This window comes from Abramis brama, assembly GCF_963993115.1.
Source record: "Abramis brama genome assembly, chromosome: 18".
Lineage (NCBI taxonomy): Eukaryota > Metazoa > Chordata > Actinopteri > Cypriniformes > Leuciscidae > Abramis > Abramis brama.
The window spans coordinates 1,359,912-1,387,711 of record NC_139980.1 but is presented as its reverse complement, the minus strand read 5'-3'; the positions used below and the strand labels follow the sequence as shown (position 1 = coordinate 1,387,711).

The window sequence follows — 27,800 nt, the reverse complement described above, 5'->3', positions numbered from 1 at the left end:
TGATGCGAATGTTTGGTAGGGAAATAAACTACAGTAAAGCATTCTTAATAAAAAAGTGCTTAAATAGGCAATTTCCTTTTATTTTGAGCTGGAATTTGACAGACGTTTCTTTGTGATGGACTATTCTCCCACACAGTGTTCTGTTAGATCCAATTATAGACAGAAACATCTTTTTTTAAACATGCTTCCATGCTGAATCTAAACAACAGGCCGTCTGCAAACAACCAGCAAAAAGCAGATGCCCAAGCAAACAGCCAGAGGCCAGTTGGCAGAGCCTCACACACACACACACACACACACACACACACGAGGAACACAGAAACCTTCTCCTCAGGCTGCTGTGCTCCGGCCGGACGAGTCCTCGAGGGAGTTGTGCTCGCAGCTGCTGAAGGAGGAGAACACCTGTACATCTGAGGACACACACACACACACACACACAACAGCCAGCATCCCGTTTCACCACCGTCAGCTTCAGCAGGAGCACACTCACACACACACACACACACACACACACACACACGTCACAGAGTGGACATTAGTTCAGGTCTCTGTTAAAGGCACCATGAAATCAAAACTGACTTCTTCTCTTCTCTGATGACGAGGGCGGAGCAACCTGTCAATCACACGAGATCCTCCAATAAGAGTAGGGATGCACCGATTCCATTTTTTCAGAACCAATCCGATCCGATCCCAAAAAACCTGAGTATTGGCCGATTCCGATCCGATATCAGCAGGGTTTTTTTTTTTTTTTTTATCAATGTAGAATTTATAATTTAACTATATTTAACTATAATTACTCTTTTGTGTATCATTATAAAGAAAAATAACAAATAAAAAATTATATGATCATAATCTATGACAAAATACTATCATAAACTAGATTATCTGAAAATTCAACGGCAAAAGTTACCCTAGAAAAATCATGAGAGCTGTGGGATTTTCAATGGCTGATGCCAGTTATAAAGAACATCATGTTTGATCGTTCGTCATTGAAGCTGTTCAAATATGTTATAATAGCTACATCAGTGACATCCCACAATAGATTAACATTAACAGTGAACACAGTAAACCCTAATAAGTTAACACAACTGGAAAAAATGTAGAAGATCAGTTAAAAAATGTGAAGTTAATAAACTCCAAGACTAGAGCTTCATATTTTGGATTTGTACTAAACAAGTAAGCTATAAACACTAAAGTTTAGCTAACTGATCTTAAGTGTCCCGTTGTGCCTGTATTCACGCTACTATAACATTCACTCAAAATATAGGCTAAGCGTAGCCCGTTATCCACTGATAACACTGTCTGTGAGGATGTGTGGTTATCGGCTGAGGCTATAATTGTGTGAATTATAAGGCAATGTTTTGTAGCATTTCAGGAATATAACATACATCTCATTCTTGTAATTCAGTTGTACTGCATCATATCAGCATCAGCCACTGATAAACCTGTGGTTTGGTCATGTGACGCTGCAGTGTTTACCAGCTGTGATCATCCAATAATGAGTGACTATTAAAAAGAACAGCTGTTATTTCTTAACATTAGTTTTTTCCTGTGTTGTTATAGTTATTATTTTAGAATTATATAAAAATGATGAGAAAACTTGATGAGAAATATACTTCCTTTTAATAAATAAACAGAACAATAATAATAATAGTTGCATTGTTAATGTTAATGGTTGTTTTATTGATGGTTTAAGTAATGTATATTTATTTAAGCTGAAAATTGTGTCAACATTAAGGGTGTGAAACATGAATTTACATCTGCACGCCTGGTTTAAACACAGAACACACTGTGACACGAGCTGGATTAAAGGTCCCGTATTATGCCCCTTTTCACAAGATGTAAAATAAGTCTCTGATGTCCGCAGAGTGTGTATGTGAAGTTTCAGCTCAAAATACCCAACAGATCATTTTTTACAGCATGTTTAAATTGTCATTTTTTGGGGCACAGAAAAACGCAATAACCAACTGCAGAACCGCAGAACCATACGTCATAGCAGTGTGAGGACGACAGCGCCAGCCTAACAGTCTGATGCCGGAAGTGGGCGGGGTAAAAGCATCTAAGGGGTGGAGATGGGTAGGTTTAGGGGTAGGTTTAGGGATCAGGGGGTGGAGATGGGTAGGTTTAGGGGTAGGTTTAGGGATCAGGGGGTGGAGATGGGTAGGTTTAGGTATGGTATATGTAAGGTGGATATGTATGGTATCCACTTCCGGCACCAGACTGTTGGGCTGGCGCTGTCGTCCTCACACTGCTATGACGTATGGTTCTGCGGTTCTGCAGTCAGACCTATCTCGAAAAACGCGCTGTTTTAGTGTGTGCCCTTTAAATACAAATGAGCTGCTGCTGGACGACCCAGGGGGCGGAGCTTCATGAGCTCAGTCTCTCAGGACAATTTCATCTCCCGGAATGATGATAATATCAGAAACTCTCAGTAACGGTGTTCATTTCGAGTCGGACAATAATGCCTACAGAGTCAGAGTGCTATATAGAGATGGAACAGGTATAGTTTAGTAGTTTAATTACGGTTATTATAACGTATTTGTCATCTGCTTGTATGTATCCATTATTTATTAATAGTCTACAAGTCTGCTGTCTGAATGATCAAACATATACTGATGAGTTTAATAAAGTTTATTGTGCATCACACAAAAGATGAAGCGTCAGTTTTACTTCAGAAAATCACCGTAAGAGCTGAGTAAACACAGTAAGTTATAAGAAGTGCGCAAGTACATAAACGTATTTCGGTAGAGTTGAGGGAGCATTCCTGTGGGCGGAGGTTAGTCAAAAAACGGTTCTAGTGACGTCATTAAAGAAGGAAGTAGAGGGATGTAGTCCAAACGGGCCGTTCGATGTAGGCGACTTCTGTTAAATAAAATATCTCGCTTGGCATTGAACTTTGAGCTTTATAATTTTATAGATATTATTTATGCTCTAACAGCAACATTACACACTAACTAAAGTTTGAAACATGGGATCACGAAGAACGGGACCTTTAAAGTAGGTAGCCTAGGCAATTTTCAGAGCGTCTAGCAATAGCAAGCTTTGAAAGCATTAGATCCCTCCCTCCAGAGCGTCTCCAAAGCCAGAGTCTGCAAAGCACCATGGGAGACAGCGTTAAACTACCTCATGTCTCAAAGCACATAACATAACATTACAGTAATAATGAACGGCCCTAACTCTGCATAGCATGAAACACACTGATGACCGTGATGTGTGCGCGAGCAGGTGCGGGGATGTATGAAAATACACATGTTGACAGACAGGTAGGACATCGTATCACTGCATTCGGACCGAACCCAATGATTGGACGAACATTTTATGGTCCTACGCCTTCCACATACATACACACACACACATACATATACATATACATATATATATATACATACATACACACACACATTTAGACCACTTAACTTAGTAACAAGTTCCCAAATACTACACAATCCCTCAAAAGCTGAAGTAGATCAGACCACACGAAGACCAAACTCAACAGCAATATTAGGTTACCAGCAGCTGCTCAACAAACTTCCACAAAATCTCCACAAGATCCGTCCATCTTCAGAGCTAACCCTAACACTAGGGCTGTGTAATGCCTAGCTAGGCAGCATGGTGGCGCGCACGCATATGACGCCCACCTCACTGGGTTTGAGACACAGCCCTAGGATACAGTTGCCATAAATAGTGCACACTGCTCTGGGTAATAAATGAATGCGCTCATGCGATCCCTCACCTCGCTCCTAGAAACTCCGTTTGCTCTTCCTTTGCTCTCAGCACGGCTTCAGTGTTGCTGGTGTAAGCGGTTAACACGACGCCCTGCTCGTCCTGCTGTCGACTCATCTTCAGTGCCACATTATTAGGGAAGTTTCGGTGTAACTTCGGACGAACTGCGGCCGCTCGACTCTCCCCTGACAACATGAATAATCAGAGTCATGAAGCTCCGCCCACTGGGCGGCGACACGACCAATCCTGGCGTGGCGAAGACTCGTCTAATGAATATTAATCACGTTATGTCACGCTTACCCACCTGATTGGCTGAAATGCATACATTGTTACCATTTATTATGGTGAAGGCTTCACTCATGAATATTAATAACTTATGTACACATAAAATATACGAGTAAATGCAGCGGGGCCGAGACTCATGTTGTGCTGCTCTAAATTAGACAGTAGCCTAAACTTCAGTCAGTCCCTCAGAGATTAAATCATGTTTATATACTGTTGCACAGCGGCATCTATTGATCCCCAGTGATTTACCTCAGCTCGCATCTCAGCTGATGTGTATTTATTTAATTACCTTAGTTCCGTTAATTAATAATGGCACCTCATATCTTTTCCACTACATCGCTTTCTGATTCTGACTGATCTAACTCCCGATGCTCGTGTTTTCCTGCTGTTCTAATTAGTTTTAGCAGTCCATCTTCGGGATCTCTTTTTATCAGAAACACCATCGGCTTTACTCGTGGATATGGAAAATGAAAATATGCTTGACTGCGTTATTGACATTTTGGCGATATGAACTAATTTACAGTAGTCAACATTTGAAGTGGATCAACAAAGGTTCTTCTAAGTTGTCCTAAGAGTAAAACGGGTATTGTTCAGAATTCATTTATAACTTTGATGAAAGGTTTTGATCCATTTCAAATGTTGACTAGGGGAGGGCGGGGCACAAAGTAACGCTTTTTGACTTTCTCAGTTTGTGTAAATCTACTTATGGTTCAGAGTATTTATTTTTTCCCACATTAATTTCCCACATGTCTAGAACAATTATGTGTTTTTGTTTTATTAATACAGTATATACTTTTTTCTTGATATACCCCGAAAGAATGGAAGTGAAATGTGACAACATGCCCCATAGGTGGGGTACATTGTAACGTGTGGGGCACATTGTAACATAACATATGACAGCTTAAAATGTTATCTGATCTAATAAAAAAAATATACAAAACAAACTAAAATATTTTCTAAATAAAATACAATTAAAAAACTTTTTCATATAAAAAAATGACAATTTTTAATAATTAAATATAAACTCATTTTTGAGTTTTGACTACGAACACATGAAAACACAGCTATACAACATAGTTCAAAACAAATAAATAATTAGTAATTTCTGAACATTGACTCTCAGTCTTTATTCACATTTTTCTCACGTTTTCTCAATAAAATTAATAAAAGTATAGAATATAACAGCATATTTCTAATAGGGGCACATTGTAACGCAGTGTTACAACATGCCCCCGCCTGCACAACTGGGATTTAACTTCTGATAGTTAGCGAAACATTAAAGAACTATCTCAACTGTTAAATAACATCTTGGAGATTAAAATAATATCAGATTTGTCTTATTTTAAATAAACACAAAAAATAGAGATGAAAAATTAACTTAAGTAAGAAATTTACTTTTGCTATGGTTTAATAAATGTCTATGGATATCTTCCAAAAATAGTTGATATGGCAACTAGTAAATACACAAAGTTTCGTCATCCAAGCATGTGCGGAAGTATTTAAAACAAGCGTGTTACAACTAACCCCGTGTTACGTTGTGCCCCGCGCTCCCTTACTGTATATTAGAATAATTCATCAGGTATAACTCTCTCCAAACTTTATGCTACTGTCTAAACTTTACGTTTTACTGCATGCATAACAACAAGCAGTAAGCACCAACCAATGGTAGTGATTTTGACCTGAAAGCTGATCAAAATATATGCTGAGGAGTGAGGACCAATAGCGAAACATAACCTCCAAATAAATCTGCATTAACCCGCGCTTACTCTGTCTCTCACGGTGCCAGAACGCAAAAATCTGACATTTTCCGGAACAGGATCCGGCTCAAATTAAGCACTGTCTGTACGCGAGTCTGGCTCCGGTGGAAGAGTGACCTCTGACCCGACGAGTGACCTCTGACCCGACATGTGACGAGTGACCTCTGACCCAATGAGTGACCTCTGACCCGACACCTGACGAGTGACCTCTGACCCAATGAGTGACCTCTGACCCGACACCTGACAAGTGACCTCTGACCCGATGCCTGACGAGTGACCTCTGACCCGACTAGTGATTAGTGACCTCTGACCCGAAGCCTGGCGAGTGACCTCTGACCTGACGCGTGATTAGTGACCTCTGACCCGACGCGTGACGAGTGACCTCTGACCCGAAGCCTGACGAGTGACCTCTGACCCGACACATAATGTAGGAGTGGTGAAAGCTCAGGTGAGAGTCGACGCCTCTTGCGGTTCAAACAAATAGAGCTGGGCAATAAACTCTTATTATTATAGTTTATTAGATTATAGTTTTTTAAAGTTATAAATAGGGATATTTTTCTTACACAAACGCAATGCTTCATAAGGCCTCTGTTAACCCCCTGGAGTCGTATGGATTACTTTTATGATGGATGGATGGATGGATGCACTTTTTTGGGCTTCAAAATCTAAAGTAATATTCACTCCCATTATAAAGCTTGGAAGAGCCAGGATATTGTTTATTATATCTCTGATTGTGTTCGTCTGAAAGAAGAATGTCATATACACCTAGGATGACTTCAGGGTGAGTAAATCATGGGATAATTATCATTTTTGGGTGAACTATCCTTTTAAAATGGTTTCGATCTCAGACACACCCGTTTAGGGATTTTCCAGTCAGAAATATACTTTTGCTGATGTCATTGTTGTACAAAGAGCAGAGCCAATCAGAAGATTCGGTGACCCAACACAAGCCTACAGCTGAGAGACATGTGCTCGTTTTGTTTCATTTGCCTGTAATTTGCCTTTTGTGTGTTAACAACAACAACGTGCCCCACGGTCAAGATTAAATTACATCCTCCTTCCTGATGACATATTAAACTGTGACATATTATACCCAAAAATTCTTCATACAGTGACTACCAGTAAAATTTATAAAAAAAGTTTAAAAAAATGTTTACACTTTTATCTGACCATGTTTTGCTTAAAGGGGTGGTATAATTCCCTTTCCACAAGATGTCAAATAATTATTTGATGTCCCCAGAGTGTGTATGTGAAGTTTTAGCTCAAAATACCCCACAGATATCGAAATCTTTTAGCCTTTTAAGTCAGACAATGATGGAGAGACTTGAGAAGAAGTGACAACATGTAGAAGCAACAGGACATTTCTGAATGGTTAGTTGATGAATTTATGAAGCTGATGTGTAGTTATCTTCTAGTCATTGATTAGCATATTCTGTCTTGATAATCTATAAATCGCGTTCAGGGGGCGGGGTTTATGTAAATCTTAGGGTTGGTGATGTCACTGACCCGGGAGGAATGTGGTGTAGTCTCTACCAGCCGTTTGTTGTAGTCCTTAAAAAGCCATTTCTGTAAAAGCAAATATCTCCCTTTGCTTTGAACTTTGAGCATCGTAACTTTGCAGATGTTGTTTATGCTCAAACAGCAACATTACACACTAACTAAAGTTAGAAAAGTGAAATCCTAATCAACCACCCCTTTAAATGTTTTTTCTTTAATTGCTAATGCTCTTTTTACACACAGACTGAACACAATGAAGCATTGCTTGGTGATTGGTTGAGCTAAACTGGTATTATCTAATTATGTAGTTAAATTTAACAGCTGACAGATATTCAACATAATTCATGTGTGAGACAGTCTAACAGAAGGACGGACAAAACCAGTCAAATATCAGCTGAGTTCTGCTCATATTTTATTACCATTTTCTAAACTATAGCGAATAAACTGTGATAATGTGAGAGATGTTGAAGGTGTGTGTGGTTTGACTGATGGCTGTGTTTGGGCCGAGCTGAGAGTGGAGGAACACTGGAGGACATTATTTATTCAGTTCAGTTCCTAAACGCTCTTCAGAACACAATCGCACATTTCCATTACCATCATCAGAGCCGTTTGTTCAGCGTGAGCGTCTGCAAGCTGTGAACGGTCCAAACCAGAAGCACATGTTTGTTTCACAGCTGATCTGTTATCAGACCCATGCACAATATTAATGAGGACGGCAGAAAACACAAACTTTTTTTGCATTGTCTCATGTGGTATTATCGTTGTGTTGTATATTTAAAATAACAAATTTAAATGATTTAAGAGGTTTTTGAAGACAATCATGCATGGTGTGTTAGTGACAATCAAAATATTGACTAATTAATAATTAAGCATCACCTGCCTTAGGTGAATGGTGTAATTTCTGCAACAAAAGCAAAAGCATATCACTTCTACAGATACACTGTAAAAAAAATTATATGATCAATAAGTTATAACAACGTGTTTTTACATTGCTTTAACTCGTCAAAATAAGTAAAGCAATTTTCAACTTTTTTACAGAAGTTATGCAAGATTCAACTAATTTTTTTTAAGTCAGTTTAATGTAATTTAAGTTGAAATGACTTAAACATCCAAGTTGACATCCTAGAGTACCCTAGACGTTGCTAGGGTGTTCAGGGTGGTTGCTACGGTATTTTTGGTGGTTGCTATGGTGTTACTAGGTGGTTGGTAGTTGTCAAAAATGGTTACTATGGAGTTTTTATAGAGTTCTTAAAATTTTTAATAACGAGTTCCTTTAGTATGGTAATACTAAAAAATTACCGTTTATAACACATAAAATTTAGTAATTTTATGTGTTACTGGTTTAAGTAAAAATAAAAAAGTTGCTTTGTCCATAATTGTGTCTGGTCAGAGTAGATACTGATGAAGAACTTACTTTCCGTCTGTTAATGAAGTGCTAAAAACACCAGGAAACGTTCTCAGAACTTGTTCTGAGAACTAATGTTCTTTAGAACTAATGTTCTAAAAATATGGAGCCTTTTTTTTTCTAAAATGTTTAGTTGGATTTTCTTCTTACATTTAAATGTTACTTCTTGTTTCAGAACATTCAAAAGTAACATTTCCGTAATGTCTGCAAAATGAGTCCCTCTGTGGTGAAAATCCAGCTTTCAGTGTTGTTTATATGTGGTGTTTATAATGTTTTAAGACAAAGCATGTGTAAATTCATAAGTCGACACCATTGCATATTCATAGAACCGCGCATACTAAATGAGGGAAGAGTGTCGCGTTACATTCAAGCTATTTAAAGGCATGTAGAAATTCATTTCAAGGAAACAACATTTAAATGTCATTTTAGTGATCAAAGATGAGTTTTAAGGGATAAAATGATATACAGGGGGAAACAGAAATAACATTTTCTTAAAGGGAATGTTAGCAAAACGTTCTTGCAACATATATTTGTTAACAGGGAAGTATGTATGCGAGTAGTTTTCATAGAAACTAACTATGTAGTGATTATGGACATGCTACAGCCACCAGGTTGAAATCGTCATGTGACCTGTAACGTCATCCGTCATGATGCTATTGACTGGCATGCACAAATGGGCTCTTGAACCTGTCAACACTCCTGTTGGTGAGATATGTTTCACTGAAAAAAAAGGAAGAAATTATAAAGTAAGAGTTCTATTCCTTGAGAACATTATTTCTGCACCTCCTGCAATCTCATATTGGAATGGTCTTTTTGATCATTTAAAATTGGAAAAATATATGGTCCGTACAACAAAGGATTCTCCTCACAAACAAAGTAAAAGAAATATCTTTTAAATTAATTCATAACATTTACCCAGTCAAAAAATTTCTTAAAAAAAAAATTCAGATTTGATTTTGACACTAATTGCTCTTTCTGTCAGAATGACACTGAAACTCTTCTTCACTGTTTTGGTCGTGCAGTTATACTCAGTTATACTCAGTTATACTCAGTTACTATGCAACTTTGGAAAGATGTTAGTTGGGTTATCTCAAGCAATATCTTGCAACATTTCTCCATGAATCCCAAAACTGTTATTTTTGGATTTTTTGAAGCGGATTCAAATGCTTGCTTTATAATAAATTTAATTATTTTCCTGTGTAGATTTTATATTCACAAATGTAAGTTTTCAAATTGTAAACCATTTTTTTTTGGTATTCTTACGAGAGATAAAACATTATTTGATTACAATTTCTTCCTCCCTTAACCCAAAAGCACTCAGAACATGTAAGATTTGCAAGACCTACAAACTTTTTACCGTTATAAATGTTTAGATATCTTTTCATTTAAGTAATGCCCTCTGTCTTTCTTTTTTGTCTTTTTTTTGTTTTTTATTTTATTTACATCACTGTCTAACTGTTTTTTGTTTTGTGCGATGATGTTATTGAAGTGTTTTCTTTCACTATTTTTATATTTTTGTTATTCTTAATAATTATTGTTGTGTTCTGATTCTGTTATTTCACATTGTAAACTGAATGTTCAAATAAAGCATAAAAAAAAAAGCATGTACAAATGTGCTGGATGTTTGTGGGACGTCTGTGGATTGTTTCAGCATGGAGCGTCTGATCGCTGTCCTCAACAAACACATGACCTCAGGAATCACTCATGTGACGTCCGAAGCATGATGGGACAAGGGACAAAGTTTAGTACTGAGGTTTAGGGGTTTGTCATTGATGACAAATGTTGTGACCCAAATGTTGTTTTTATCTCAGATTTGCTTTTTTGTAGTCTTTTGTTCACCTTTATCATGCATGCTTTTTTTGTGCAACTTTTCACATATGTGGATTATTTTGGCTAATGCATTTGGTCTTTTTTTTTTTTAGAGTTTTTGTTGTTTTCTTCAATTGACATCTTGGACAACTTGAACACAGTGCAATATTTTGACCAAAACACCAGAAATAGGGGTACAGTAGGAGTCCATTTCTGTCCCCCCTACACTAACGTACCCCATAGGGCTTATTATTGGACCTCAAGGTACATACATGTATTTTTTTGAGGATCAAAAAGCATTAAAAGGTACATATATGTACATATAACCGTACATATATGTACCGTTTCTTTTAAAGGTTAAGGTACAATATTGTACCCTTGAGAGTACAGCCCCAGTGACAAGCCATTGTACCCCTAAAGGTACAATTATGTACTTTATTTTCTGAGAGTGCAGTGTTAATCTTCAGGAAGTCAATCTATCAGTTTCTTAGTTATAGATAACTTAGGGTGGGAAAACATAAGCGAATGGCAGGTTTGAGAGTCGAGCTCTTCTTCAGTTGTGATACTGCCCTCTAGTGTTCACCGCTCGCTTCTGCGTCTTCAGCCTCTCTCTGTTTCACACAAACAAACACATCATTCTGACAGTTTACAGCCATTATAGAGGTTCACCTTCTCATCTGAATCCGTTTCTACATTTACTTTTATGCATTTGGCAGACGCCTTTATCTAAAGCGACTGACATTGCATTTCAAGGTACACGTTTTACATTCGTATCAGATCTTGCTTTCCCTGGGAATCGAACCCATGACCTTGGCCATGCCCAACGCTCTACTGTTTGAGCTGTTAGAGCCACAGCATGGTCAGTTTTAGAGAGTAGCAGGTCAGTTTGATCATCTCTGAGTCTTTATCATTCTTAATAGGCTTAGTTTATTTGTGGCTGTCCACATCTTAACCCTCATGGTGAAACAGATGAGCCAGACATGAGCTCTGAAGCCACATCTAATCACTGGCGTCAGACGCATTTGTTCAGTGTCGTGGTTCACATTGAGCTCTACAGATTGTAGCTTCATATTCAGAGCTGATCATCATCATCATCATCATGAAAAGCTCAGCTTCATTCAATGCTCTGAGTTTATTTTTTATTTAAAGATAACTATTTGTCCTTGGATCATTTTTCTAATAATAACTTATGTATTTGTCATTCAGTTTGTGACGAACAACCCTTCTTGTGGAAAGTACTGTTTCAATGCAGCCGTTCCCTAGATACGGCCATTAACAGCCGGTTACAGTCAAACTCAGAGCAACACGTGGCATCACGAAAGATACAGCGTCCTAGATTCAGATCACGAGGAAGACGGCTGAGAAAGAAACGTTGAGCTCAAACTCCACAGAAATCTCATGCTCTGCTGGAGGAAACAGCTCTTCTCCTTTCTCGGGGTGAAATGGATACAGGCCGGCTGAAGAATGGGCTGAAATGTTATCTGTTAATAGCAGAGGTGTCAGAGCTGCTCCACACATGCTGCTGTTATCATGCATTTGCAATCAGCGTCTCTCTGCATGCTGCTCTTGTTGATGCACTACGCGTTTCATTAAGTCTCCACAAAATGTGATCAAATTTCATCAACACCATCAAATGCATTAATGTTTGCAATGATTTTGACAACCAATTCAATTGTATTTACAGTTTCAGTCAGAGAAGAAGTCATAGTTATTTAAAAAATCACACAACCACTACTGTAAAGAAAAAGTATTAAGTAGTATTGAAGTATTAAAATTTGTCTGAATGTCTTTGCAGTTTAACTATAGTCCTATGTCAAAGCAAGCATCACTTATAGTAAAGAAAGTTGCACAAACACACTTTATAATCAAAACAATCAAGTTTGTCGGGTTTGAACAGCTAAATCAATAGATAGCGTTGAAGATGAAGACGGTTAATGCTGTGTGTTTGTTTGTGGTTAGTTAGTTAGTTAGTGGGTGATGTTTCTGGTTCATGTGATTCTTGAGCAGAACTGGCTTCATACGTCCACTAAAATCACCAAAACACCAGCTGACTCAAACACACCGAGACTCCAAACATGATTAACTAAAAGTGACATTAGTGAGGAGAAAAATCCAGCAGCATTTGACAGACACAAACGGAAAAGGTTCTGGTAATTATCCGTCAGGATAACTGTGTTAAGTTGATCTCCTTTGACCCTAAAACACAACACAATGCCATGCGTAATTCAAAATACTGGTAAAAATTAAATTGCCCTGTTTTTACAGGCAGCAAATACTTGACTTTACAGGCAGCAAAGACACTTGATCTAATACAGTGACTCTTGATCTAAGAGCTTTTTGTGCCTCAAACACGTCATTTTCTAAATGATCCCAGCGGTCTCACCGAGAGTAAAAAGCCCGGCGTACTCACCAGAGCTGCAGGTAACACACCAGTTTGGTGACCATGACCTCGGGCCGGGGTCAGAGGGCTGTGTGACCCCCGTATGGCAGCATGTACTGAGCTCAGTCCTCACGCACCTCACCTGCTTCCCTTCTCTCCGCCTATGCATAATCCCATTAAATGATTAATGAATTTTTGACACCACGAGAGAATCCTCAGACACAGGACGCCGCCAGAAAACCTGACCACACACTGCATTGCGAGCAGGAGTTCTTTGCTATTTTACTTTTTCCTCATGTTTATGTTGAATCAGTCATTTTATAACTGCTTGAACGTATTAAGCAGATCAGAAAGACCTGATCGCCTGTGGAATCTCTCCATGTTTAGATATATATTAAATCGGGTGCTGAGATGACCAAATACACCAAATAATGGACACAATTTGCAATATGGTAATGCTTTCCACCATAACTATCGTGAGGCGGTGGCGTGTTACTGCTAATACTTCATGCACTTAATCCAACCGGATTACAGGACAGCGGCTGTTCAGGATTAGAGCACACTTTAACTGCACTACTACATCTATAGTTCCCTTCTAAGGGTATGTTTACACGACAACAATATGCTTAAAATGGAGAAGTTTTTCCTTTGAGTTTTCTGCGTACAGACGACACCATTGTCAAAACGATCCCAATTCACACGGATCCACGAAAACGGCTACAAACGATGTATTCTGCTGCCAGGCCACTAGATGGCGATGAAACACTACAGACTGAACACGTGATACACATGTGCATGATGTCATCGTCTTCACAGATTTGCGTTTTTGTTGTTTACACGGAGACTGTGTCATGAAAACGGTGTCGTGTAAACAGTCCCTAAAACTTGTCTAGGTCACATTTCACCACAAATTCAACTGAGAAAAAAGCCTAATTCAGTGCCTGTAGAGCTTTTGCATCGTGTCAGTAAACAATTCCCCCCCAAAGTGGATCTTAAACGCTGCGGCATGCAGTTGACGCTATGGGAAAGCTCCTGCGTGAGGCGGTGTCTGAGAGACGTGTCTAAACATGGCAATCTTATTTGTCAAATGTATGGACGTGGCGACATAGCATAAAGCGTCATTAGCCGCGTTTCCATTACCCTTCAAATTGCGCAAATTGAAATTGCGAACTGAAAATACACCCAATAGAAACACGTCACTTTCGCAAAAACTCCCATTTATCGCAAGGAAGTTTTTACGCTCGCATGAGGAGGTTTTTCAGGCAATTCGAAAAAGAAATATTTCGCAAAACTGCAATGGAAACAGTTTTTGCGCATTTACAGTCACCTGACGTAGATGACGCGGTGTGTTTGGACAGAATACGAGACAGAGCTCTTTATTAAATTCATAATAGACAGAAGAATTACAGGAATAATGGATTCTAAACCTCAAATAAATGCCACAATCAAGACCTCGAAGCAGATCTGAGGGAGAAACACCCAGAAACTCCTCATATGTGCCGCTCACAAGTATAATAAGGGTCGTTCCTCACCATTAATGCTGGGAAAACACACGTACATCTCCTTCCATTAATAATAATGGCCAGTGCAGTGGCTGGGATATAGTACATAAACCCACCAACGTCCGTTTACATGGTTTTTGGAATGATTTTACTGATCGCGAGAGGAAAAAAATCGCAAGTTCTCCTTTAAGAGCCAAACTAATGGAAACACTGATCACTGTTATGGTGACTTCTAATGAAACACATTAGAGTTAAACCCCTGTTAATTTTCAATAAAAACTTTTGTGGACGTCTGACAGAAATAAAGTAAGTCTGGTTAGTAATAAGTGAAGCTGTAATAAGTAGACTGTGTGTGAAGTCAGTTGTAGTTCTTGTGTTTCTGTTCTCTTCTTTCCTTCAGTGATTCTGCTTGTTAACAGGCTTTTTAAGGCTGAGATGACTCCATATTTAATATACACAGACTTTGTGGCGCAGATAAGGTCCAGTTGTGGTTTATTTATTTGCTCTTTGCTGACATCTGGCATTGCTATGGCCTGCTTGTGGCCCAGATCTGGCAAACAGGAGCGGTCCGCCCAAGGGCCGTCATTCCACGCCGCATGTGGGCCAGATCATCTTTCCACGTGTGCCAGATGTGGCCTGGATCTGGGCTGACACAATGTTGCTATGTCCCAGACAGCAACATAATGTCGGCCCAGATCCGGCCCACATCTGGCACACGTGGATTCCACACAGCCCAGATTTGGGCTGGATCTGGGCCGACACTATGTTGCTGTCCGGGGTGGAAACCAGCTTTGGAAAAACTATGTCAGGACTAAAGAGTGGGCATGCTAGGTCCGTCCTTGAGTGGGCTGACTGTGTTCAATGACACAAGTTTAGCTTATCAGGGCAAAGCATACCAGTACCTTCCTTTCAGCCTAGCCTTCCTAGACACCTTAATCAAGTGCATGGATGCAGCTCTGACTCCTTTGCGACTCCAGAGCATTCGTAGCCTGGAAATCCAGACCCAAATCTGAAAGATTAATGCTGGGTACACACCAAAAGATAATCGGGCTGATTTTGGGCCGATTTCCCCCCTTCCGACAATCCTAGCTATGTCCCGATTATCTTGATGGTTCTACAGATTATCTTATCAGATTTTCTCTTGGTGTGAGGTGTGTTAAGAGTGTCCGAACCTGATCGGAAGAACGTCGGAGCCGCCCCGATCGCGAATCGGAAATATTCAACATGTTTAATGTGTGAGGGAACTCCGAGGACAAACGCGCGCACGCTCTGGAGATTATCACGTGAAACAAAACAATATCCAATCAGAAAGCGAGATGATGGAAGATGGAAGCATAACAAACACAGTCGTGGCGCAGCACAAAGTGAAACTGATGTGGACAGCAGAGATGGAGGATCAGCTTGTTGATCAATCCAACAAGTATTGTTCTTCCAACAACAAAATCTTTCCAAACACTATCATCGCAATTTCTTCTTGCATATCGTCCGCCATGCTTATTCTGAGGTCTCGCGAGATTTTGCGAGATTTCCTGTGTTCACAGTCGAGACTCTGGTTGAAAATCTGTTGGTGTGTGGTGTGCTGTCTTTGTCACATCATGGCACACCACAGTATAGGAGCAAACGGTTAATTCTAGGATTTTTTGTTCTCATGTTTGTGGTCTATCACATTTTGAAAATCTTATAAGATGCAAAAAATCTTTTGGTGTGTACCCAGCATAAGGGTCTGGCATTGAGTAATGAAAAATCGGCCAACTCGAGGGGCGGCACCAAGCATCCATTTGAAAATCTCACTGCACGCAATTGGATAACACTACGACCAATCACTGTCGTGATTGCGCTGTCGCTAGCGCTGTCGTCATCTCGCCTCTGGCCCGCCTATATCAGATACACCGATGTGATTGGTGCAGCTCGGCTACAAGGGCATAGTTAATGAGCTTCATTACTTGACGCCAGAGTAAACTCGCTGAGCAAATTCAACTTGTGCTCTCGCGAGAACTCTGGATTTCCAGGGTAGAGCATTTGTGTACTCAACTACATGGACGGTTAATATTAGCCCAGTCAGAAGAGTTGTAGAAGAGTTAGTGTTTTGTCACCACAAAATGTTAGAAAGGCCACCAAAACAACATGGTTTACTGGAATTATTTTATCAGCATAAGCAGTTTCCAAAACAAATCATAATGCAAAATATTGAGTAGGAATAACAAAATCATTTCAAACTACACCATGATGTAAAAAAAAGTTAAAACAGTACAAAACTGAGAATATCGATCCCTGTACATTCTCCTCAGTGCGTCAGAAATTCTGAAGATCTGCGGGATGTACAAAATTATATCTGAAGAGTCGGTAAGCCAGGAGTTGCCCTCCAGAAATCATCATCAGTAACCCAGAGCCTGAAGGAGAGAAGACAGACGTACAGTTATCATTACATTACGCACACGACGAGTGGCCTGATTTCACTTTAGAGAACAGAAGTTACCGAGAGCAATCCACCAGTGCTCTGTTGAGGGAAAATCAGCCATAACTGAAACAAAAACGACAGACAAAACAGGGAGACAATTAGCCATTGTGTGCTTTCAAATATACATTTATAGTGGATATAAAAAGTCTACACCTGTTAAAACAGCTGGTTTTAATACAATGAAACAAAGATAAATCATATCAGAATATCATGATGTTGGTTTAGTTGTGCTGATGATTAGTTCATTCTGAACACAGGCACATATGCGATTATAAAGGGGTGTGGACACTTATGCTGTTAGTTTTGATCTTTTTTTCTCTGAAATCACTCTTTTCAGTGAATCCAGTTTTCAGTGAATCCACTCACGCTACAGACCTATTACAGATCAGTGGGTGGGACTTCACTTGCAGAAACTAAAAGCAATATCCGCCATCTTGTTTGGAAGCTAAGCTAACAGGCGCTGTGGAGCCAGATGTGAAGTTACGGCAATGGCAGAAGGTACTCAATATGATATGGAAGAAGAGGATTTTGTAAGTCTGATGCTCAAATCAGAATTTCGTGGCTTTACGAGCTGCAATATATCTAAGAACAGGAACAGGAGGCTTCTGCAGCCGAGACAGAAGACCTGCCTGTCGCGGACGAGGAGCGCGGACTGGCTCGAGCTGGGGCGGACTGGTGGTGAGATAGAGTCCGTCTGTTGCAAAGAATTTCAACAATGCCAATTTCTCCTGGACGAAATCTCTGAATCAAACGAGGACATGGACGTTTGTGTTGTGAACCATCGTAGTTTCTGGATTAGTGGGAGTGGCTTGCGGAGCTGTGCAATGTTGTTGTCTTCCATACAAATGCGCCCTAAAGTTATTTTCTGTCTTTTCCTCGGTCAAGGCACCAAATTCGAAATTTATGATACATTTCGACTACATATATGACCCACTTTCAATAAAGATTAATGTTCCCCTTTCCACCCATGTATTTCTGGGTGTGGTCGACGTCTTTCACCCTGGGACATAGAGGTCTGCATTCCCGCGGGAACCGATCAGAATTCTTGCGGCGCGGGATTCAATTTTTGAATAAAAGAAGGTAGCGGTCGGTAACTCTGATGTACTTCGGACGGGAGCGGGCAGTCTGACAATAGCCCGTCCGCTCCCGACATCCTTTGACAACAGCAAGCCTGATGTATGGGAGTCTTCTTCATATGTCATAGACACAGATGGAAAAAAAATTCACTTTGAGCGATGTGATAAAGGTCTAAAAGTTTTCCCGTTCAGCAGCCACAAGACTGGAACCTCAGGTTTAAGGCGGCACTCATGCCTTATCACAGAGACAAACTAAACTGACATTTACAAAGTCCAAGCCGGTGCCAGAGCAGTTAAAAAAGAGACCACAGAAAAATGTGTTTGCCAAGACATTCGACCATATGATACAGTGTCTGGAAAAGGGTTCAATCAGCTAGCCCAACATTTGGTCAACACTGCAGCAAAAATAGGAAAATTCGATGTCAGGGAGATTTCACCACACCCAACAACAGTATCAAGACACGTTGAAACGAGGGCTCAGAGTCCACGTAAAAATGTTGTTGATGAAATCACTGCAATAATATCCAAGTTTGGATGCGCAATTACAGCAGACATATTGACAGAAACATATCGGAAAGCGTCATTTTTGTCGGCAACTATTCATTACATTAATGACCAATCTGAGCTACATTCAAGAGTGCTTTTTGCTGACCCAAGCACCTCAAAGACGGGTGCGAACATTCGAAGGCTCCTGCCGCAGAATCTCAGAGTATTTGACACTGATGCGACAGAAATGGGCAGTGAGATAGTTTGTCAAAGATTGTGCCAACATGATCATTGCCTTACGAGGAAACACGAGACACAGCATACATACTAAACGTGACCCTGTCCCATGCGTTTGCTCCTGCCGTGATGGAAATATCACCAGAGATCGCTATAATGACATCATTATATAGACCTTATGTAGCTCCGCCCCTTTTCAGCGCTGCGCTCGTTGTCTTTTGACTTCCGGTCTGTATTTTCACAGCGATTTTGCGTGTTTATTAATGAACAGCTCGTTTTAAAATCTTCCCGGTCGACTAACATTTGTTAAGTCATCTGCAAACAAAATGTTAAGTCAAACATTACAGTCCTCATGATAACTTTCGTTAACTTTACACTAAGTAAATCCACTTCAAAAGCTAATTACTCCTGGACAGCAGCGCCATAGAAATATACAGAGCGAAGTTAAAAGACAATATTCTAAAGATGGCGGCGCCCTCGTTTCTCTGGCGCATAAGGTCTATACAGTAATGATTGACAACGGCATCTGTAACATCTGCACGCTGTCCTGAGATCAATGAGGGTGGCTGGACTCACGGCGAACCTGTGGAAGTGTGCAACTGGGCGTGTGGAGGTATGGTATCTGGGCTTTCACTTGGGACATGGACCGGTGCGTCCCCAAATTGATAAGACCAGAAAGGAGGTGAGACTGATTCCTGGGGCTGGTTGGGATATTATAGGAGGTTTATTCCTAATCATTCTGAGCTCACCAGCCCGCTGACAGAAAAAGGAAGCACCAGATTCTCTCCAGTGGATGGAGCTGTGCCAACAGGCCCTAACCAAGGTAAAGGCTCCCCCATGCGATGGCCCGCTCTTACACTCTCCTAACTTTGATCTCTCTTTTTAGTTGCAGACGGACGCGTCTGACAGGGGTCAGTCCTGTCCCAGGTGATCGGAGGATAGGAGCGGCCGGTGCTGTATCTGAGTCGATAGCTCTCAAACAGAAAGACTAGATACAGCACCATTGAAAAATGTATTAATAATAATAATAATAATAATAATTTGTTACATTTATATAGCGCTTTTTCTGGGTCCTCAAAGCGCTTCGCATATGGGAGTTGGGAATCTCCTCAACCACCACCGATGTGCAGCATCACCTGGATGATGCGACGGCAGCCATATTGCACCAGAACGCCCACCACACACCAGCTTATTGGTGGAGAGGAGACAGTGATGAAGCCAATCAGTATATGGGGATGATTAGGAGGCCATGATGGACAGAGGCTAATGGGCAAATTTTTAATGACCTCGGTTTAACGTCTCATCCGAAGGACGGTGCTCTTTGACAGTATAGTGTCCCCATCACTACACTGGGGTGTTAGGACCCACACAGACCACAGGGTGAGCACCCCCTGCTGGCCTCACTAACACCTCTTCCAGCAGCAACCTGGTTTTCTCAGGAGTCTCCCATCCAGGTACTAACCAGGCTCAGCCCTGCTTAGCTTCAGTGGGCAACCCCGTCCCAGGAGGGATTCGCTCTCTGATCAGACCCTGCGCCCCTTCATTGGCTCCACTGCATGAAGGATACCAACGCACGGATCACCCGTTGGTATCAAGCGATATAGCCTTTTACGGCCGGGGGCGCAGATGGCTGTAGCCAACCTCCTCTCTAGAAATTGGGGGGGGGGGGGGGGGGGGGGGATTGGTAATGTGAAGTCATTGATGATGATAACTAACCCCTGTTTTTAAGTCTAGTGATTGGCGGAGAGACGGGATACAAGCGCCCTGCAGACCCGGGACAGCGAGAGAGAGATTCATGATGCACTGATTGTTTTTCGACTGTTTGTTTTGGTGAACGTGCTCGCCACTCTGATTCTACGTCATTTCTATCTGTGAACATTCTACATACAGATTTATTTCTTAATTAATTGTCTACTATTTGTTTCTAAATTATAAATATAAATTATATATATATATATCTACCATCAGCCACACAAGATATTGGCATCCGCAATATTTGCCGAACACTAGTTAATAATCAAGTTATGCTCATATCAAGTTCTGTTTTTGTTTTGTTTGTTTTGTATCATGTTTATCATTTTAGAATAAAACTGCACATGTGTTCACATCCTCGAATCGCCATCAGTGGATTCTCGTTACACTGAGAGACTAGTTTGGCTTGGCTGCTTGGCTTGTTTTGAACCCATAATATCAGGCATTCAGGTTAACTTGTCAAATTAATTTGACCAAATATGCTTCATCTCAGGTCTCTAATGTGTGTTTAGATGCTCTCACCGGCTACAGTCAGTCCAACGTGCAGCAGTGTGACAGTGATGGCGTAGTCCCACACACATTCCTCCACGATCCACGCGAATATCAAACCGCCCAGAACGTACGTCACCTCTGTGGAGATCACACTCACTGCGCAACAAACACACACACACGTCTGAAAGACAACTGCCGACGCAAACACATGTTTTATTATGCACAAAACATCAGGGCCCGTATTCATAAAGATTCTAAGAATCCTCTCAGAAAAATCTTAATTTATCTTAAAAACTTTTACGTAGGAGTCTTAGCTTAAGAGCAATTCGGGACCGATCTGAGAGCAACTCTGAGTAAGGAAAAGACAAAAACTTTTATCTTAGTGAGGAGGCGGGGTTGACCCCGTTGCTATGTATGACACAATCTTTTGAAGACTGTGATTGGTTGGTTGTCCAAGAAGGAAAAAAAAAAAAGTGATTTTAAGTATAGGGTCTATTCTAAGCCTTCACTTTGAAATTACATGCGTAATTTTTCCTATTTGACCGTTCTCTCAGAGTCACACACACACACACACACACTAGAGATGCGCGGATGGGCTATTATTTCATCCGCAACCGCATCACAAAACTCATCATCCGTCCGCCATCGATCCGCACCAACGTTTTTGACCAATTTTCAAAACCGCACCCGCCCGCCGTCCGCTGATTGTTGTATACATAATATTTTTCATTTGATTGGTTCAACCACCCGCCACCCGCCCGAATTGAATTAAAATATTATTTTTCGTCACGTCATCCGTCCGATCCGCGGTTTATCCGCGGAGTCCGCGGCTGTAACCGCCAACCGCGCATCTCTAACACACACACATTATAGGCCTATATGTGTATATAAATCCTTTTTTTATTTTCCATGCTGTTAATTTCCTATAAGGTATTTGATTGCTTAGAATGATAACAATTGTTCCACTCTTTCCAGTTACACTGATTGCTGGCATGTCTATTTAAGTGGTGGTTTGAATGTTGGTTTTAATGTATCAAACATGGAATTTTCCCAGTTGCCAAATATCGTAATGTAGTGATTACTTTCATTTCAGGCGCTATGGCATTTCTGCGCTGTGCTGGAGATATTAGCGTGTCTCTAAAAAGATCTGTCACAAACATGATCCCTGCATGATCTAATCTATAGCGTCTTATTAACTCACTGTCATCCATTGTCTGCAACACATTTCTTCTCCTTCTTCGTCTTTCTGCCATTTTCTCCTCTGCTAAAGAAACTCTTAAGCCTCTTAAAAGTCCTCATCCGTGCTCCTAACAATTTTAACCTTAAAACCTCTTTTAAGGGTTAAGATGCTTCCTGAATTACTTTTTTCTTTACTAGGATTTTTTCTTTAATTTTAAGAGTAAATGCCCACATTTCTAAGAATTTTCTTAGAATTTTGTCACTAGGAGCTACTCTTTGCATTAAGATTCTTTATGAATACGGGCCCAGAACTTCTCTAATCAGAAGGTTGAGATCAGCAAATCAGCACTTCTTCAGTTTCAAAACTTACCAAGATCCAATTTCTGTGTAAAATAAGTGCTAATTTCCGCTATTGTTAATTGGTACCATCACTAAAGTGTGTTGTGTCATGTATTGTCAATATACATCAGCATTATATGTGTCATAATTCCTGTCTTATCTTGTTTAGCTTGTTTGCCTGTGGATTTAAGCCCATGTCTAGTTTCAGTCTTTGTGAGTTCTTCTGTAAGGCAGGGGCAGGGGCTCCACGTGCAGCAGTCTTTAGTAGAAAAACTCAAAACTTAACAAATTCGGGAACAGGAACAGGACTCTCTGGAAAGGAACAGGACTCTCGGGAAAGGAACAGGACTCTCGGGAACAGGAACAGGACTCTCGGGAACAGGAACAGGACTTTCGGGAACGGAACAGGACTCTCGGGAATGGAACAGGACTCTCGGGAACAGGAACAGGACTCTCGGGAAACGGAACAGGACTCTCGGGAACGGAACAGCACTCTCGGGAACAGGAACAGCACTCTCGGGAACAGGACTCTCGGGAACGGAACAGGACTCTCGGGAACGGAACAGCACTCTCGGGAACAGCACTCTCGGGAACAGGAACAGCACTCTCGGGAATAGGAACAGGACTCTCGGGAACAGGAACAGGACTCTCGGGAACAGGAACAGGACTCTCGGGAACAGGAACAGGACTCTCGGGAACGGAACAGGACTCTCGGGAACAGGAACAGGACTCTCGGGAACAGGAACAGGACTCTCGGGAAACGGAACAGGACTCTCGGGAACGGAACAGCACTCTCGGGAACAGCACTCTCGGGAACAGGAACAGCACTCTCGGGAACAGGAACAGCACTCTCGGGAATAGGAACAGGACTCTCGGGAACAGGAACAGCACTCTCGGGAACAGGACTCTCGGGAACGGAACAGGACTCTCGGGAACGGAACAGCACTCTCGGGAACAGCACTCTCGGGAACAGGAACAGCACTCTCGGGAACAGGAACAGGACTCTCGGGAACGGAACAGGACTCTCGGGAACAGGAACAGGACTCTCGGGAACAGGAACAGGACTCTCGGGAAACGGAACAGGACTCTCGGGAACGGAACAGCACTCTCGGGAACAGCACTCTCGGGAACAGGAACAGCACTCTCGGGAACAGGAACAGCACTCTCGGGAATAGGAACAGGACTCTCGGGAACAGGAACAGCACTCTCGGGAACAGGACTCTCGGGAACGGAACAGGACTCTCGGGAACGGAACAGCACTCTCGGGAACAGCACTCTCGGGAACAGGAACAGCACTCTCGGGAATAGGAACAGGACTCTCGGGAACAGGAACAGGACTCTCGGGAACAGGAACAGGACTCTCGGGAACAGGAACAGGACTCTCGGGAACAGGAACAGGACTCTCGGGAACGGAACAGGACTCTCGGGAATGGAACAGGACTATCGGGAACAGGAACAGCACTCTCGGGAACAGCCAACATACAATGCTAAGAACTCACAAAGACTGAAACTAGACACAGGGCTTAAATACACAGACAAACAATCTAAACAAGATAACAGGGGGGTAATTAGAAACACCTGGGGAGACTAAAAGACAAGAAAAACTACAAAGGACTACAAAACATGGCACAGGACAGGAAATGACAAAAAGTCCACACAAGACAAGGGGAACACAAGACAGGAATCATGACAATATGTAACTCTCAGCATCTGCCTTCCCTTAGGTCATTTTGACCCGAAACTTATTTATTTATTTATTTATTTTAAATCTGAGGGGTCCAATACCTTAGGACTTGTGTCACACTTGAACCACAAATACACACAAAATGTTTTACTGGATTTGAGGAGTTTATGTGGTTTTAATAAAAAAAAGAAACAAAACCTTTCCTCGCAGGTCAATTGACCCCCTTAGGAATGAATGGAATGCGAGGAATGCTTCAGTATTCATAGAAAAAACTAAAAATGCTCCAGATTCAAACTAAACATGCTAAAACTTTAGCAAAAGTTATTTAATAATGTCTGCAAGTGTATCCGAATGCACACTGAAGAGATTCAAGGACTGACTTTAGGACCCAGAGGAACAGCTCATTTGCTCCATATAGAGCTACAAGGCCATCTAGTGGCAAGAGTCATGAAATATCATGATATATTATTTTTTTCCACAAGAGGGCGGCAAAGACGCCAAAAGTGACCCAATGTGACATATTTTGAGCTGATCTGAGCTGGTTTATGCATGTTTTGAAATGTTTATTTGAATTTAAGTTAAAATAATTATATTTATTAATATAATTTATATATATATATATATATATATATATATATACCAAAAAAAGTATTTAAAAATAGAAAAAATATTATAAAAATGAAATGATATGACCTTTCTGTACAAAAAAAAAGGTGTAATTTAAGGGCTTCGGGTCATTTTGACCCGCGAGGGAAGGATCTGTTACAGAATGAGAGGATGAGGGTTAAACAGCCCTCAAATGCAGATCATAATGCAAAGTTTGTGTGACTCAAGTGTCAGTCTTGAGCCAGTGTTCAGTCAACTACAACTTTACACAACATAAAGTATCCACTGTATCCTTGAACCAAGCCTACCTAAATATTTTGGACTTTGCCATGATGGTTGAGTGGTGTAGTCGAAAGGCGCTAACAAGCTGTCAACCTCGTCGACCCTGATTACAACAAACAAACAAACAAACAGCAACAAATAAACACCCAAACAGCTTGATTCAATTCTGTAACATCTCTGTAACATTAGTACAGAGATGTAATTAAGTTTATACTGTAATTAAGTTTACTGTAGCTAAAAATTCAGGAGACCGGGGCCTCTTTTATAAAGACGTGTGTGGAATGATCCTAAATGTGAACATACAACAACTTACAAAATGTTCCTGTGATCGATTTTTTGAAACGTCCATATGCACAAAAAAAAAAATCCTAAATGCATCGCACTTTATAAATCCACAGAATATGGTACAAACTTTATGAATTATTTTTATTATTGTTATATATGAGCACAAAAGGTTGGTACACATGCCCTACAGTTGTCAGATGCATAAGAACATTTTCACGTCAGTTTCTGCCTTTATAAATCCTGATTTGTTCCTCATCATGTTGGATGAAGTCCAAGGAATGTAGGATCAAATCCGATCGTACATGCATTTTAGAAACGAGGCCCTGGATTTTTAGAAGGAAATGTTCTATATGGAACCATAAAGGGTTCCGTCAGGCACTACACGAACATTTTAGGGGTTCCCATAATGTGATCATTGTATGGATTTAGCTTAAATGAATTAATTTTGTATTTTAATTCAATTGTATTAATTAAACAGCTTGTAAACAAACTTTATCACTAGAAAAAAAAAAATCAATAACCAAACATGAAAGTATTGTGCAATCATTTATATAGAACCTTTTTGGCAAGAAGTGTTTGAGTCTAGAACCCTAGAGTTCTATATAGAACCCCACGGAACCTTTCATTCCACGAGAGTGCAGATGTCACATCACATAGTGACCCGACACATGTTTCTCGCACAAAACTAACAACAAAAAAACACGTCCAAACCTTTAAATGTTTTAAATATAACATGAACCATAGCATAGGCCCAACAATATGTTAATTAATAACACGATGTTCATGGGTTGAATAGGAGAACTGGCCATTTTGTGAATGCATAAAGAACAGCAGCAGTGATTTACATGAAACAATCTCTGGGACTAATATCACAGAGTGCTAAGAGCCACTGACGTAGACTGTTTTTTTCTCTATACAGGAAGTCAGACGATCACCACATAAATAGCAGACACACACACAGAGAGAGAGAGAGTGTGTGAGAGAGAGAGGAAGTGCCGCTCAGTGTGGAGAATCTCACCTGAGAATGCCGATGCAGAGACTGACCACAATATAGTAGATCGAGTAGAAGCACACCATACACATCAGCAGGTTTTCAAGAACAGCCTGACAGTAAACACACAACACAGCTGTTTGACTGCTGGGAAATATGTCTACACAAGTTATAGTCGTAGTTTTATCAGTATTGTTTTTGCAGTGTCTAATCAAACATGTTCCATTGTTCATGAGCCTGAATTATTTCCTCAATAAAACGGTGCCTGTTTTTCAGTCAATCAATCACAGAAGTCGTCTGGAAGTAATGCATATAGCCATGTGGCACTAGTAGTAAGTGAACTATGCTGGAGTGGATCAGACTTTACCCAGGTGTCCTGGATCTTGCCGTTGATCGGCAGCTGGCCATGGCGTTTGATCAGAGTGGTCCCACAGCACCGGCAACAGTAGTCCAACAACATGAATGGCCGGCGATTCTTTGATGGACGCTAGCAGTAGCACAACTCTGAATCTGCGCATCTGTCATGGCTGCTCTTAATAAGATTAGCAACACTCCCGTAAATCTGTTGAGCATAAAGCCCACCGACAGGCCTGGTCTACGCTAACTAATTACACACACACACACACAATACCCCTCATTCAGTAAGGACGAGCTAATACCTCACATTAGCACACCTGCTAACAATACTTCTGTTCTAGCATTGCTAACTTGTGAACACATTTTAGAAATGGTGCATATTTCAGAAACAATATAGGTCTACTCCACAATGACGCACACAATCAAGGCCTACTTGCTTGAGAACCGGGTCAGTCCTGTTAGGAAGCACCTTTTTGGATCGATTTGAAAGCAAGCAAGCAACTTTATTTATATAGCACATTTTCAAACAACAGACGTTGCCCCAAAGTGCTTTACAAAAATGAAAACATTAAAATCATAAAACAAAGCAAACATAACTTATTCGAAAGCTAAAGAAAATAAATATGTTTTTAAATAAGAAAAAAAAGGGAACATTGTGATTAAATAAAGGAAATTCTAATGGCATGCGCTCAAACTAAAGTATACCAAATGTATTTTCTGTTTATTCCTGTGTTCACTTAATCATGATAGCCTACTTTGTTTTAAAAAAAGAAAAAAATATTTTAATATATCATCCCATTTATATGCCAAATCGGAGCATGTTTGGCTTCTCCAGTAAAGCCAGTGAAGAACGTTCTCTGCTGCACATACAGTGGCTTTCTAGAAACATCTACATAGTTAAGGGAGGTTCTGCCGCACAGAGCCCAGGCCCGAGTCCCACTGAACACCTTTATGATGAATGTGAACGCTGACCGTAAGCCGGGCCTCACTAATGCTCTGATTGCAAACACACTGCAAAAGGCTGGAGCTTCTCCTCAGCAAATAAAGGCTGTCCTGCAGAGCTCAACACACCTGCCTGCAAGAGTCTAATATGCCTACGATAAGACCTTGGCTGTGTCCGAAATCACCCCCATACCCTCATTCACTTTTCCCTACTACATTACTCCACTAATATAGTCCACTTGAAGGAGTGAATGAAAACGAGTGATTGAATTCAGA

At 40.7% G+C, this 27,800-nt stretch overlaps 2 protein-coding genes across 4 annotated transcripts in view; both read right to left on the bottom strand.

Moving 5' to 3' along the window:
- arhgap18 (Rho GTPase activating protein 18) overlaps window positions 1-13,023 on the bottom strand; it is a 43,457-nt gene extending 30,434 nt beyond the window's left edge. For 2 of the 3 annotated variants that reach the window (XM_084090558.1, XM_084090557.1), the window contains exon 1: window positions 3,734-3,921. In XM_084090558.1, the coding sequence (XP_083946684.1) occupies window positions 3,734-3,918 (185 nt within the window). In that variant the 5' untranslated portion in view covers window positions 3,919-3,921. Of the gene's footprint in view, window positions 1-3,733; window positions 3,922-12,886 lie in introns of those variants that run through there. The other variant, XM_084090559.1, reaches the window with a different exon arrangement.
- Window positions 13,024-16,486: 3,463 nt separating this feature from the next.
- On the bottom strand, window positions 16,487-27,028 carry tmem244 (transmembrane protein 244). The gene is made up of 6 exons (XM_084092158.1): window positions 26,593-27,028; window positions 26,253-26,338; window positions 24,976-25,052; window positions 20,890-21,015; window positions 16,835-16,879; window positions 16,487-16,748 (listed from the first exon to the last, which is right to left on the bottom strand). Exons 1-6 carry the CDS (start codon window positions 26,683-26,685, stop codon window positions 16,651-16,653), a joined length of 525 nt encoding a protein of 174 aa, XP_083948284.1. The 5' UTR covers window positions 26,686-27,028; the 3' UTR covers window positions 16,487-16,650.
- Between the last annotated feature and the right edge of the window lie 772 nt (window positions 27,029-27,800).